The sequence below is a fragment of the Hemitrygon akajei genome, chromosome 28 (genome assembly GCF_048418815.1).
Source record: "Hemitrygon akajei chromosome 28, sHemAka1.3, whole genome shotgun sequence".
Classification (NCBI taxonomy): Eukaryota; Metazoa; Chordata; class Chondrichthyes; order Myliobatiformes; family Dasyatidae; genus Hemitrygon; species Hemitrygon akajei.
In genome coordinates, this window is record NC_133151.1 from 7,574,961 (window position 1) to 7,589,670 (window position 14,710).

Below are 14,710 nucleotides of genomic sequence, written 5' to 3' on the forward strand. Positions count from 1 at the left end.
CGCTGTCCGTAAGGGGTTCGTACCGAGACCGCGTGGGGTTCCTTCCCACAGTCCACAGACGTACCGGCTAATAGACTGATCGGTCACGTGGGCTTAAGGGCCGGTTTCTGCTGTGTCTCTAAAGTAAAAAACGGTCTCTTCATTAAAATCTCTGCCACTCGTGATTTTAATCACCCCTGTAAGGTCACTCTTGCCTTCTACGCCCCAAGGAATAAAGTCCTAACCCGTCGAACCGCTCGAGTCCTTGTCAACCTTTCCTGTGGTTTTTCTGGTTTCATAACGTCTTTCCAAAGAGCAAACATCAGACCCAAAACGGGGTGAGCTCCTCAAAACCTGTCGGATGCAGAAAGGCCTCGATAGAGAGGGTGTTTCCTGTGTTGGGGGGGGGGTGGGGGGGTCTAAGACCAGCCTCAGAATAGAGGGGTGTCGTTTTGGAACGGAGGTGGGGGGTGAATCTGTGGGATTCATTGCCGCAGGAGGCCGAGTCTGCACGTGCGTTTAAGGCCGAGGTTGATAGATTCTTGATTGGTCGGGGGATGAAGGGATACGGGGAGAAGGCAGGAGGCTGGGAGCCGAGAGGGAAGGTGGATTTGCCGCAATGAAATGGTAGAGCAGACTCGATGGGCCAAATGGCCTCCATCTGCTCCTGTATCTTGTGGTCAATACGCCAAGTGTCCTGACTCATGACAGCCAAGTCTTCCCCAGCACCCTCTGTGCTGGTGACTCCACTTTCAGGGAACCGTGTACTTGGCCTTCTGTTCCAGCGCTGCAAACAGATCCAGCACAGTAACAGGCCCCTTCGGCCCATTGAGCCCCTGCTGTCCCATCACACCCATGCGACCGATGAACCTATACCACCCGGTACCTGGTCGGACTGCGGGAGGAGACCGGAGCGCCCGTGGGAAACCCACGCGGTCACGGGGCGGGGAGAACGCACGAACTCCTTACGGGCAGCGGCGGGAATCGAACCTGAGCCGCCGGGGCTGTAACTGTGAGACCGTTGCTCTGCCCTGGCCCATTTAATTCAGCTGGTCGATATTGCCCCTGTGGTATTCTGTCTCAGTGTCATGCTGGGGGCTGTCTGTGTGTTGCCTTGCGCGCCTCTGCCACCTAGTGGCCGGACCGCAGATAAATCCGGAACGCCAAACCGGGGTTGTGGCCCCCACCCACCTCCCTACCAGAACCTTTTTGAATTGTCACCGACGTTCGTTGTTTCGCGGGGGCTGTGTTACCCCCTATCAATCTTTTTATTAGGTAAATAGAAAGATTGATAAACAAGAGAATTGTCTCAAAAATCTATATCAATTCAAATAAAAGGAAAAATACAAATTATCACGATCATAGATAGAATTAATCTAATAGTATATAATAAAAAAAATAACTGATTCTCCTCTTATCCATAACAAGAAGAAAAAATGATAAAGGAACCTTTGTAATTGAAATGTACATTGAAAAAAAAACCCCAAAACACAAAAAAACGAGAAAAAAACTGGGCAGCTCATCTGGAAAAAGCAGGAAAAAAGGAAAAACTTTCTGATCAAATCCAAAACTTCAAAAAAGTAACTGTAAGGGCCTTAAGTTAAGAGTTAGGGGGCAAAAGTTCAGGGGTAACACGAGGGGGAACTTCTTTACTCAGAGAGTGGTAGCTGTGTGGAACGAGCTTCCAGTAGAAGTGGTAGAGGCAGGTTCAGTATTGTCATTTAGAGTAAAAATGACAATGCCCTATATGGACAGGAAAGGAATGGAGGGTTATGGGCTGAGTGCAGGTCGGTGGGACTAGGTGAGAGTAAGTGTTCAGCACTATCGTATCCTTCATTGGGTAAAGGGTCTCGGCCCAAAACTTCAACTGTTTATTCCCCTCCACGGACGCTGCCTGACCTGCTGAATTCCTCCTCCCTCTTGTGAGTGTTCGTCTAGATTTTCAGCGTCAGCAGACCCTCTTGTGTCTGTGACCTATTCACTGTAGCCACCTCTTTCCCCTCCCGTCCTCGCCCACTAACATCTCCCTCTGCTGTCCCTACCTCACCACTTCCTTCTGACACTCCCTCCGCTCGCTCTCCACCCCCCGAGCTCACGCCTCACACACCATCAGCCTCCGCCCCCCCCCCTCCAGCTCCCAAATCCACTCCCGCAGAGCTCCCTGCCCTCCTCACGTGCCATTCCTGCCTCCCGTCGCCTGGCGCGGCGAGACAGCTCCAGGGACCCGAGGCCCGGCTTCAGTCCCGACTTCCGCCAGGGACGAGAACGCATCGCCCACCGCTAACGGTGTGCGACCGGCTTCTGCCCCCTTTCCTTCCCAGGCCTGATACAGGGCCTCGGCCTGAAATGTCGACTTTATTTTTCCCCTTCGTACCTGCTGCCGGGCCTGTTGAGTTCCTGATCTGTGTGTGTGTGGATTTCCAGCATCTGCAGAATCTCTTGTGTCTGGGGGGGGGTGGTTTTGCAGATCGGGGGTACGAGGTAGAGGGCACCACATCTGTAAGGGGAGGTGGGGTTGGGGAAACCAGGTTTACTGTTCGTATCAAATCCCGAGGGTTTTACCCTGACGGAGGGTGAGGCTTTGTGTCGCGGGGAGTGGGGATGACTGGAGGAATTGGGTCAGCCCGTGATTGAATGGCAGAGCAGACTCGATGGGCTGAATGGCCTACTTCTGTTCCCATATCTTATGGTCTTGTACGCAGTTCTCTGTCGGTCAGAGTTCACCATGGGTGTTGGGCCCTCGCTGTCTAGATCCGTGAGCCCGGGCGGTACGATACGGGGAGCAAGCTGCTGCCCGTGTAGCGAACTCCCCCTGTCCGTGCTTCAGTTTGGCACCAGGAGTTGCCAGTCAGAAATGAAGTCCAGCTCCGGATTTACCCCTCGGGGTTCACTCCCAAAGCCTTCCCGGTGAGCGGGTACAGTCGCAAGGCAGCGGAGGCTGGAGATCAGGATTTTCCTTCTTCCAGATGAGCTGCCAACCACGAGTTGACGAGGCTGGTCTGCCGGAAACTTACAGACACACGTACGTACATAGATAACCCCCACCCCCCCACCGGGCACACGCATGGCGCCAGAGGAAGGGGCCGAACCAGAACCGAGAGGCAGCACCCCCACCCGCTGTCGTCTTTTCCCCGCCTCAGGTACTGGCCAACGATCGAGGACCGGCTGCGCATGGCTGCCTGTGAGCGCGGTGTGACCGTCCACCTGCTGGTCAGCTGCTGGCCGCACACGTACGCCCCCATGCTGGTCTTCCTCGAGGCGCTGGACGTCCTGCAGAAGGAGCCCTTGAAGTGCAAAATCGAGGTGGTGAGTTCCGGGGCCCGGGTGGGGCAGGGGGTAGGGTCCCCTCCCCGAGGCGGGACGGGACGCCCGCTCGGAGAGGCACGAGACAGCAGACGCCGCAATCTGGGGGCGGAGGAGCGACGGGGGGGACGTCCGCGGCTCGGGAGGATGGACGGTCGGCAGGGTAGCGTAGCGATCGGCGTGACGCTGTACGGGAGCCGGGGTTCGATTCCCGCCGCTGACGGGAAGGATTTTGTGTGTCCTCCCCGTTAGCAGCACGCCAGCTCCAGATGCTCTGATTTCCTCCCACGTTCGGGCTAGTCCGTCGTGGTGCTGGAAGTGGGGCAACAGTTGTGGACTGCACCCCCCCCGCCCCCCCAGCACATCCTCGGACCGCGTCGGTCGGTGACGCAAGTGACACATTTCACTGTATGGTTCGATGTGCGCGTGACAGGAAACCTGCTGGACGTTATGCCTCCGGCGTTTCCGTCAGCGATGACGGTCCTCCATCTCTGGCGGGGTTCATCGTGTCCGTAGCTTCCTCTCGGTTTTCACTCCCGTCAGTCACACGAGTCCTGGGTGGAGACTCGAGAATACCGTCATTAGGCCACTTCAACGCGGCGGTCTGCGAATAATCCTCGGCCAGCTCCTTCCGGAGGTTTTGGACCGCCCCCCAAAGCTTTTTTTTGTACTCTGTTGCAGAAAATCTTCCGGGTTCCAGCCACAGCGGAGCAGGAGAAGATTCCCTTCAGCAGGGTCAACCACAACAAGTACATGGTGACCGACCGCATTGCTTATGTCGGTGAGTGCTCCGGGTCGGAGGAGGGGTGACCCCCCCCCGCCTCTCATCCACCTCTAAAGGCTCCAGGAAGGCGACTGCGATCGCTGCGTCGCAGTCAGCGCGCTCGTTTCCGAGGGCAGTGACCGTCATAGAAGGGTACGGCGCAGGAACAGGCCGTTCGGCCCGCAGCGTTTGTGCTGAACCAGCTGAAAAGCAAATCAAAATCACCCCAACACTAATCCCTCCTACCTAGACCGTGTCCGCATCCCTCCATCTCCCTCACGTCCATCTGTCGATCCAAACGTCTCTTAAAAGCCTCGAATGCAATCGCCTCTGCCACCATTCAAGTTCAAGTCGTTTTTTATTGTCATTTCGACCATAAACCGCTGGTACGGTACACAGTAAAAACGAAACAACGTTCCTCCAGGACCCTGGTGCTACATGAAACAACACAAAACCACACTAGACTATGTGAGACAGCACAAGGCTACACTAGACGTAAAACATCATAAAAACTGCACTAGACTACAGACCTGCACAGGACTACATAAAGTGCACAAAACGGTGCAGGGCAGTACAATAAATAAACAAGACAATAGGCACAGTAGAGGACAAATTACAATATTATAATAAATGATGTAGATGTCAGTCTAGACTCTGGGTAGTGAGGAGTCTGATGGCTTGGGGATCTCCCGAGTAAAAAAGATTTGCCCTCACATCCCCCCACCCTGAACCTACCCCCTCTCACCTTCAATGCTACCCTCTGGTATTAGACATTTCAACCCTGGGAAACAAGATACTCCCTGTCCACTCTATCGATGACTCTCATCATCTTGTAAACCTCTGTCAGATCTCCCCTCAGCCTCCGACGCTCCGGAGAAAACAGCCCAGGTTTATCCAGCCTCTGGTGATAGCACACGCCCTCTAAACCAGGCAGCATCCTCGTTAAAGCCCCAACATCCTTCCTACAGTAGGGCGACCGGCTTTGATCCCCCCCCCCCCCCGCTGCTGGTAAGGAGTTTGCACGTTCTCCCTGTGACCGCGTGGGCTTCCTCCCCCAGACCAAAGACCTACCGATTAGGCTAGCTGGCGGGCAAGCTACTCTGATGCTAACGGTGTGGCAACCCCCGCCCGGTCTGACGCCGAAAGCCGCGCTTCGTTTGGACGCTCGTGCGGAAGGTGAAACCGATCTTTGATGTTACGTTTATGAAATGAGGCCAGCGAGGTTCGAGGATTGCCCTGGGGTGGGGGCAGGCCGCCGGCGTTGCCAGCATAGCATGCCCTCAATCTCATGATCCCTAACTTTGGGACGTGGGAGGGCACGCGAGGCACCCGGTTGAAAGCCACAGGGTCACAGGGAGAACGTGCAAACTCCTGATAAACAGCAGTGGGAGTGAACCCGGATCAGTGGCTCTGTAGAGCATTACGATAACCACTATGCTCTCCTGCCAGCTTAGATATAGAAACCCTACAGCACAATACAGGCCCTTTGGCCCACAAAGCTGTGCCGAACGTCCCTACCTCAGAAATTTCCCAGGGTTACCCACAGCCCTCTATTTTTCTAAGCTCCATGTACCTACCCAAAAGTCTCTTAAAAGACCCTATCGTATCCGTCTCCACCACCGTCGCCGGCAGCCCATTTCACGCACTCACCACTCTCTGAGTAAAAAACTTACCCCTGACATCTCCTCTGTACCTACTCCCCAGCACCTTAAACCTTTATCCTCTTGTGGCAACCATTTCAGCCCTGGGGAAAAACCTCTGACTATCCACACGATCAATGCCTCTCATCATCTTGTACACCTCTATCAGGTCACCTCTCATCCTCCGTCACTCCAAGGAGAAAAGGCCGAGTTCACTCAACCTATTCTCATAAGGCATGCTCCCCAATCCAGGCAACATCCTTGTAAATCTCCTCAAGTCAAGTCACTTTTATTGTCATTTCGACCATAACTGCTGGTACAATACACAGTAAAAATTAGACAACGTTTTTCAGGACCATGGTGTTACATGACACAGTACAAAAACTAGACTGAACTGCATAAAAAAAAACAACACAGAGAAAGCTACACTGGACTACAGACCTACCCAGGACTGCATAAAGTGCACAAAAACAGTGCAGGCATTACAATAAATAATAAACAGGACAATAGGGCAGTAAGGTGTCAGTCCAGGCTCTGGGTATTGAGGAGTCTGATAGCTTGGGGGAAGAAACTGTTATATAGTCTGGTCGTGAGAGCCCGAATGCTTCGGAGCCTTTTCCCAGACGGCAGGAGGGAGAAGAGTTTGTATGAGGGGAGCGTGGGGTCCTTCATAATGCTGTTTGCTTTGCGGATGCAGCGTGTAGTGTAAATGTCCGTGATGGCGGGAAGAGAGACCCCGATGGTCTTCTCAGCTGACCTCACTATCCGCTGCAGGGTCTTGCGATCCGAGACGGTGCAATTTCCGAACCAGGCAGTGATGCAGCTGTGCACCCTTTCTATAGTTTCCACATCCTTCCTGTAGTGAGGCGACCAGAACTGAGCACAGTACTCCAAGTGGACCTGACCAGGGTCCTATATAGCTGCAACATTACCCCTCAGCTCCTAAATTAAATTCCATGATTGATGTAGGCCAATACACCATATGCCTTCTTAACCACAGACTCGGACCCCAAGATCCCTCTGATCCTCCACACTGCCATGAGTCTTACCATTAATACTATATTCTGCCATCATATTTGACCTACCAAAATGAACCACCTCACACTTATCTGGGTTGAACTCCATCTGCCACTTCTCAGCCCAGTTCTGCATCCTATCAATGTCCCGCTGTAAACTCTGACAGCCCTCCACACTATCCACAACACCTCCAACCTTTGTGTCATCAGCAAATTTACTAACCCATCCCTCCACTTCCTCATCCAGGTCACTTATAAAAATCACAAAGAGTAAAGTTCCCAAAACAGATCCCTGAGGCACTCCTCTGGTCACTGACCTCCGTCTACAACCACACTTTGCCTTCTGTGGGTAAGCCAGTTCTGGATCCACAAAGCAATGTCCCCTTGGATCCCATGCCTCCTTACTTTCTCAATAAGCCTTGCATGGGGTACCTTATCAGATCCCTTGCTAAAATCCATATACACTACATCTACAGCTCTTCCTTCATCAATGTGTTTAGTCACATCCTCAAAAAATTCAATCAGGCTTGTAAGGCACAACCTGTCTTTGACAAAGCCATTCTGACTATTCCTAATCATATTATGCCTCTCTGAATGTTGATAAACCCTGCCTCTCAGGATCTTCTCCATCAACTTACCAACCACTGAAGAAAGGCTCTATAATTTCCTTGGCTATCTCTAATCCCTTTGTTTGAATAAGGGAACAACATTTGCAACCCTCCAATCTTCTGGAACCTCTCCCATCCCCATTGATGATACAAAGGTCATTGGCAGAGGCTCATTAATCTCCTCCCTCGCCTCCCACAGTATCCTGGGGTACATTTCGTCCTTCTCTCTCTCTCTATCTCCCTTTGTCATTGATTTTGCATGCACAAGTTACGTATAATCTATGCATTAGGCAAATGTATGCTAATTTGCATGCCATTTACATCCATGTACGTGTTACACTTTAGGAAGGGAGAAAATGTTTTCGATAGATCAAAAGGAAATACCGACATGTCGATTTTGGAACAGGTAGTGGGTATGAGGAGAGGGGAAGGCGGCTGACCACAAACTAATTTGTGATCCTTTTGCTTCTAAAGGCACATCCAACTGGTCTGAGGACTACTTCATCCGGACGGCCGGCGTGGGACTGGTCATAAACCAGACCGGGGCGGACGCGGGGAGCCCAGGCACGGTGCAGAGCCAGCTGAAGGCCATTTTCCAGCGCGATTGGGACTCGGACCACGCCCTGGCACTGGGCAGCGAAAGAGTTAAAGAATGCCTGAAATGGAAGGGGAGCCAGTAGGCAGCAGCGAGCTTCGCGCAAGTCTGTTCCGTGAAGGCGGGCGGGAGGGAGGGGTCTGGCTGGCAGAGAGGTGGGGGGAGAGAGAGGCAGAGTCTCACACTCCCTCCCTCTCCCTCTCTCTCTCTGTTCCTCATCTCTTCCCAGAGGCTGGGTGGCATTTTCGTTTTGAAGCTGGCATTGGTTTCGGAACTCCCCACCGCTTTGCAATCCCGCGGGGGTGGGGGGGGCGGTGTCCTGCTTTGAACTTTGACCCCCAACCCCCCCAGGGCCCTTCCAGAAGCCGCTGTTAGCAGGGACACAAACTTCGGAATTGGTACAGTTCTCCGATTGTCCCGTCCCCCTCCCCCTTCAGCTCATGCAGCAAGCGCGATTGTAGGAAGCAGCCTTTGAACGATTTTGCTCCGAGGCAGGTGGGGTTGCTGATATTTTGGATCCCTGGCCCCGCCTCTGCCTGTGAATGCCACTCAGCCTAGATTCTAACTCTCAGGCCCCGGCTGATCTCCTCTCACTCACTTGCGACGTTCACGGGTATACGTACACACAGCAGTTTACATAAAAGCTTCCCAACTTCTCCCTCCCAGGTACTTGTAATATATATATATTAAAACAAAGTTGCTTTTGTATAGTGCCTCCTCCTGACGCTAGTTCTCCAAGGCCACTTTCATAGCGTAGGTAGGAATAGGAAACCTTCTGCCGAGAAGGATAATTAGGATTTAACGCTTTATCGGAGTGGAGACATAAATTGTATATATACTGCCCTGTTCTGCATGAAACACTCGGTGGCCATTTTATAAGTACGGGAGTGGAACCCGATGTGGTTTTCTGCTGTTGTAGCCCATCAAGGTTTGACATGTTGAGCGTTCAGAGATGCTCTTCTGCACACCGCTGTTGTAACGCATGGTTATTCGAGTTCCTGTTGTAACACCATAACAGGGCGCTCCCGCCCACAGGGCTGCCACTTGCTGGGTGCTTTTTCGCCCGTTCTCCGTAAACTTCGGGGACCGCCGCGCGTGGAAGCCCCCACCCCCCAGATCGGCAGTTTCCGAAACGCTCAAACCACCCCCGCCTGGCACCAACGATCGTTCCACGGTCAAAAACAAAAATCACCCGGTCCCCATTTCATCCCCGTTCTCGTGTCTGATCCAGACAGCAACCAGGCCGCGACCGGGTGCACTAATAAAATGGCCACTGGGTGTAGGTATGCTTTTGAACTGGGCTACGTACTGTGGTAATGGTGTACAGCGTCAAGCGGGCTTGTTAGCAGCACGGAAAATCGCCCAGTGTTGATCGCTGTTGTCACCACTGACTTTTGCCCCCTTTACGGCTGCATGGGGTGCGGCGGGCTCCGAGGACCAAAATCACATTCAGTTATAAAAGTATTTCTAGAAGGGAGAACCTTTAAATGTATATTTTGTTACAGTTCTATTTTTGCAGGCTCTTGTTCTGTAGGATTTATTTAGCTTGGACAAAGAATGAGTGATTATTTTTATATACGGATATGTAGTAATAATTAGCCAGACCCTTGCCTATCGGAACATAGTTTTTAGATACGGGAATAGAGAATATTTGTTTTGTGAACTTCTGTAATTGCACCCATATTTTGTTGGAGCTTCTTATAAACGATACAGAAAACCTGTGTCCTGACGAAGGGTCTCGGCCCAAAACGTTGACAGTGCTTCTTATAACCAGCATTTCGGGTGTGTTGTTTAGAAAACCTGTTACATTCATTTCTCAGTGTATCCCAACATTAGTTGTTGACTAATTCCTCCTGGGTAGTTTATCGGAGAATCCAAAGATTAATTTCTGTTTCTTGGAAGTTGCGGGGGACGAACTATGCTAAATTTTAAACAGACTGTTACAGATCCTCCCAGCGATTTCCGAAATGGCAGCTCTTCTACCCTGAGGTCAACCACGAAACACAGGAGCAGTATTGTGACATTCGGCCCATCGAGTCTGTACCGCCACGCGCCCGTGGCTGTTTTGTTGTCCCTCACAAGGCCCACTCTCCCGCCTTCTCTTCCTTACTAATCAAGTGTCAACTGGCTAGTTTCTGTTGGCTAACCGGAAGTTGAAACGGCTGGTTCACAGATTTAGCAGGATGCTTCCTGGATTAGAGCGCGTAGGTTGGGCGGGCTAGGGCTTTTCTCTTTGGAGAGGAGGATGAAAGGTGACTTGATACAAGATAAGAGGCTCAGATCGAGGGGACAGCTAGAAGCTTTTTCTTGGGGTGGAAATGGCTAATTCAAGGGGGGGTAACAAGCTGAATGCAGGGAAGTATGGGGGGGTGGGAGGGCTAAATTCTTTACAGAAAGGAAAAGGAGAATAGGTTAAAAGTGATGCAGGTCGTGGGATGAAGGGGCTGTAGTGTTCTGCTTTACTGGCCCGTGGCGGTGGGATGCACAGTTCAGCAAGCTGTGATTCGGGATGTCTGAATCTGTTCGGTCGAGGGACGGTATATCTGGTCTTACTGATGCTGCGGACGGTGTGCCCTCGCAGATCTTACAGATCCTGGCCCACAGCCAGGTACCCCTGCCAACATTACCCCCGAGTCCTGAAGTCAAGACGTCCAGTGGGTCCTGGCACCGACTGATTCCGTCCGACAAGGGTGCGTAACCCTGTCCCCCTGACGCCCCACTGGCCAACTGCCCAGCAGCAATGTCCTGCAGGCGAGTCATGGCACGGGTTTAAAAGCACGATGTCATATGTACCAGGCACAGATGGACGGTGTTGGAGCAAACCCCAGCGTCATTTAGGTCAAAGTAGCCCTCTTAACCACCACCTTGTCCGTCACCCTAAACCTTCCCTCCACTTCCTGTCCCGTCCACAAAATGACCTCATTCACTCGTCTGGGGGTTTCCGAAACCCCAAACCCGTGACCTCTCCACCAAGAGCAGCAGGCATGTGACACCAGCTGCAGATTTCCAGCTCCCCTCTTGGAAAGGTAGCTGTGGTTCCTCGTACTGGATACAAATCCTGGAATTTCCTGCCCAGACTGCAGTGCCGGTAAGAATCAGCTCGAGGACATGTGTCAGTGCTGGCTTTGCCAGCGAAGTTGAAACCCCTATTGAGAATTAAAGTGTGCGGGAACGATGCCAATCAGCCCAGCGCGCCTGCTCCATTTCATGATTATCCCCCGCTGATATTTTGCGTTTTCTTTGGACTTGTTTATCGATGCTCTGGCAGCCGTTCACTGGCGTTCCTAGATGTCCACGTGAAGGTGTGAGTGGGCAGTTTGTGTTACAAAGATGCTGCTGTTTCCCTGGTAGCTGAAGACTTCCAGTTTGTGCAGAATTAGGCCATTCAGCCCATCGAGTCTGCTCTGCCATTCAATCATGGCTGATTTACTATCTCTCTCAACCCCATTCTCCTGACTTTGCCCTCACTAATCAAGAACCCATCGACCTCAGCTTTATATACTCCCAATGACTTGGCCTCCACAGCCGTCTGTGGCAACAAATTCCAGATTCACCACTCTCTGGCTAAAGAAATTCCTCCTCATCTTTGTGCTTACAACTAAAGGACTGTCCTTGCCTTCTGAGGCTGGAAACATCCTCTCCACGTTCAGTCTATTCAGTATTCTCTGGGGTTCAGTTTCTGAAATCCAGTGAGTACCGGCTCGGAGCCACCAAACACTCCTTTAACAATCGCTCATTCTCATGAACCTCCTCTGGACTCATTCTCCCTTTGAGCAGGGATATCACCAATAAATACCAAACCCTGCGTGGGTCCAAAGCTTCCAAATGCGAAGGAGAGAGTTTCTGACAGCCATTGCGTTTGACGTAAAGTCCGCAATGTTCGGTAACTTCCAGCGCCATTGCCAAGTCACTGGATAGCTTTCTGGTAAGGCGTAAAGTTTCCAAACGGTAGCAGTTAATCCACTTTAAAACAGAGTGGGCTTGGAGCAGTGGGGGAGACTGGGACCAGAGGGCACAGCCTCAGAATAGGGCATCCATTTAGGATGGACAGGGGGAGGCGAACCTGTGGGATTCCGTGCCACAGCAGAGGTTGAAACGTTGATTTGTAAAGGAATCAAAGGTCGATTGAACAGTGGAGCAGACATAAGACAAAGGAGAAGTCAGCCATTTGGCCCATCGAGTCTGCTCATGATGGGCAAACTGGCCTAATTCTACTCCAATGTCTTGTACTCAAAAGTTTTTGTGAAAATTTCTGCTACAACTGGGTAAGAAGCTGTGGCAGGGACAGGGGGTGCTGAGCTCGGCCGGTACTTTATTGTCACCAAGCAATTGATACTAGAGCGTACAATCATCGCAGCGATATTTGATTCTGCGCTTTGCGCTCCCTGAAGTACAAATCGAAGTAAATATTATAATAATTTAAATTATAAATCATAATTAGAAAATAGAAAAGGGAAAGTAAGGTAGTGCAAGTCAGGTCCGGATATTTGGAAGGTACGGCCCAGATCCGGGTCAGCAGTCTTATCACAGTTACCACTTAAGGGACAGTTGTGGCGCTAGCAGATATTAAATACACTGAAGCCCTCCACGCCATGCAGGTTTCTCCCTTTCTCCCTGCAGTCCAAGGAGGGATTAAAAACGGGTGTGAAGTGGGGCAGCTGGAGGACAATAGGAGCAGGTAGGGTTGTAAAGAAAGCTATTGGCCTTCATAAATCCGAGTACAGGAGTCGGGGTGTTACGTTGAAGTTGTACAAGACACTGGCGAGGCCCAATGTGGAGTATTGTGTACAGTTCTGGTCACCGACCTACAGGAAGGATGTAGATAAGATGATGGGATAGGTTAGGACTTTATTCCCTGGAGCGTAGGAAAATGAGGAGAGATTTGTTAGAGGTGTACAGATAGGGTAAATGCAAACAGGCTTTTCCCACCGAGGGTGGGTGAGACTAGAACAAGAGGTCATGGGTTAAGGGTGAAAGGTGAAACGTTTCTTCACTCCGGGGGTTGCCACTGGAATTGGTGGATGTGGGTTCGATTCGATTTCAACATTAGGGTTAGGGATATTTTGGATTTGGGGATGGAATTGGATATCCAACTCTTCGGGGGGGGGGGCAGGGCGGATAACACTCCCACCTTAAAAGGTGGCGCTGTCATGGTAAATTTCCTTTCTACCTTGAAGTGAAATGAAGTTGTTTTCTGAATGCTGTTTTAGAATGCTTTTTTTAAAAAAAATTTGTCATGCTTGTGTTGAAATAAAGTGTTTGATGCTTTTTTTTTCCTTGGGACTTGTGTGGAATTTTTTTTTCCGGATGAAATATTGATGTCAAAATAACCCGCCGCGGAGGCCGAGAATATTCGCACTGATGTACGGTGCGAGGGGAGAATCATGTTCAACGCTGCGGAACCCTCACCGTTGTCCAGTGGCAACCTGGATGTCAGTGTTACATCCGATACTGCACTCACGTTCAAAACAGAACTACTCCCTTTCCGGGTCGATGACAGGTCTCGTCCTGAAACGTAAACTCTTTAATCTCCCCCCCCAACCCCCCGCCTGGCCTACTGAGCCTCCCCCAGAGCCTCTTGTATTAGAGCTGCGACCCAGGGTGCCCGCCCAGCTCCGCGCGACAACGTGACACTCCTCCCTGCAGTCCACGCAGGGCCGTGGGACGTCACAAGCCCCCGGACCCGTCTGAGCTGAATACAATGCCAGTTTAAACCAAATCTGTACCCCTCCATTCCCTGCTCATTCAGAAAAAAGCACAGCCCCTAGCACCCTGTTCACAACCACCACTATGTGCAGAGACAAAGCACTGAAAAACTTTCACCCTCTCGCCTCAACTTCACATCCTCCAGTAGCTATTTCTACCCTGAGATACGATTATAACTGTGTGATCTATCCATGACTCTCCTCAGTCTCTGATCTGATGCTGCACAGAAAATAACCCACGTTTGTGCAACCTTTCATTACAGCTCCTACTACAGGCAGTAGCCCGGTCGGTCACCCCTTCCAAAGCTGCAGCACAACCTACCCCTCGATCCATCTCCAGCTTTAAAGCACGGTCAAATGAACCGAGGTGACTTTACGCGCCTTCTCTTGGGTACACATCAACAGTCCAGACACACGGATGTCAAACGGCTGAGCCAGTGCAGAATTCCTTCTTTTAACAGTGTACCTAGGAAACAGTATCAGCTGGTTGGCGGTGTGGTGGCATCCGCACTGGGCTTCGAGGCGAGTGGGCCCTGGGTTCGAATCCGGCCGGATCCTCGCACGCCTTCCGTCCGTGCGGGGTTCAGCGTCGGGCTGGCGCCTCCGCCTCACAGAACACAGACAAATGGCAAAGGTTGCCGCCCGATGCACCAGAAGGTGCAGATAGGAGCAGCAAAAATAGAGAATGGCACAGGAACACAGTGCAGTGTCAAACCAATTAAATTAATAATGAACTAGACTAATCTCTTCTGCCTAAGCAACATCCATATCCTTCCGTTTCCTTACATTCATTTATTTAGTGTGTGAAATAGGCACTTCGAGCCGCACCAACCCTGACAACCCATATTTAACCCAAGCCTGATCGCAGGACTGTTTACAATGACAAATTGCCTTACCCAGTATACGCTTTTGGACTCAAGTACAAAATAACACAGGAAATGGGAGCAGGAGTTGGCCATCTGGCCCGTCGAGCCTGCCCCACCATTCAATAAGATCATGGCTGATCTGGCCACAGACTCATCTCCACCTACCCACAACCCTTAATTCCCCTACTATGCAAAAATCTACTGAGATAGATTTACTGAGGCAGCCTCCACTGCT

General features: G+C 51.3%; 1 protein-coding gene across 2 annotated transcripts in view; it reads left to right on the top strand.

Moving 5' to 3' along the window:
• pld7 (phospholipase D family, member 7) overlaps nucleotides 1-8,015 on the top strand; it is a 40,635-nt gene extending 32,620 nt beyond the window's left edge. For both annotated transcript variants that reach the window (XM_073031264.1, XM_073031265.1), the window contains exons 11-13: nucleotides 3,120-3,285; nucleotides 3,964-4,063; nucleotides 7,784-8,015. In XM_073031264.1, coding sequence (XP_072887365.1) covers nucleotides 3,120-3,285; nucleotides 3,964-4,063; nucleotides 7,784-7,989 — 472 coding nt within the window. In that variant the 3' untranslated portion in view covers nucleotides 7,990-8,015. The remainder of the gene's footprint in view (nucleotides 1-3,119; nucleotides 3,286-3,963; nucleotides 4,064-7,783) is intronic.
• Nucleotides 8,016-14,710: the final 6,695 nt, after the last annotated feature.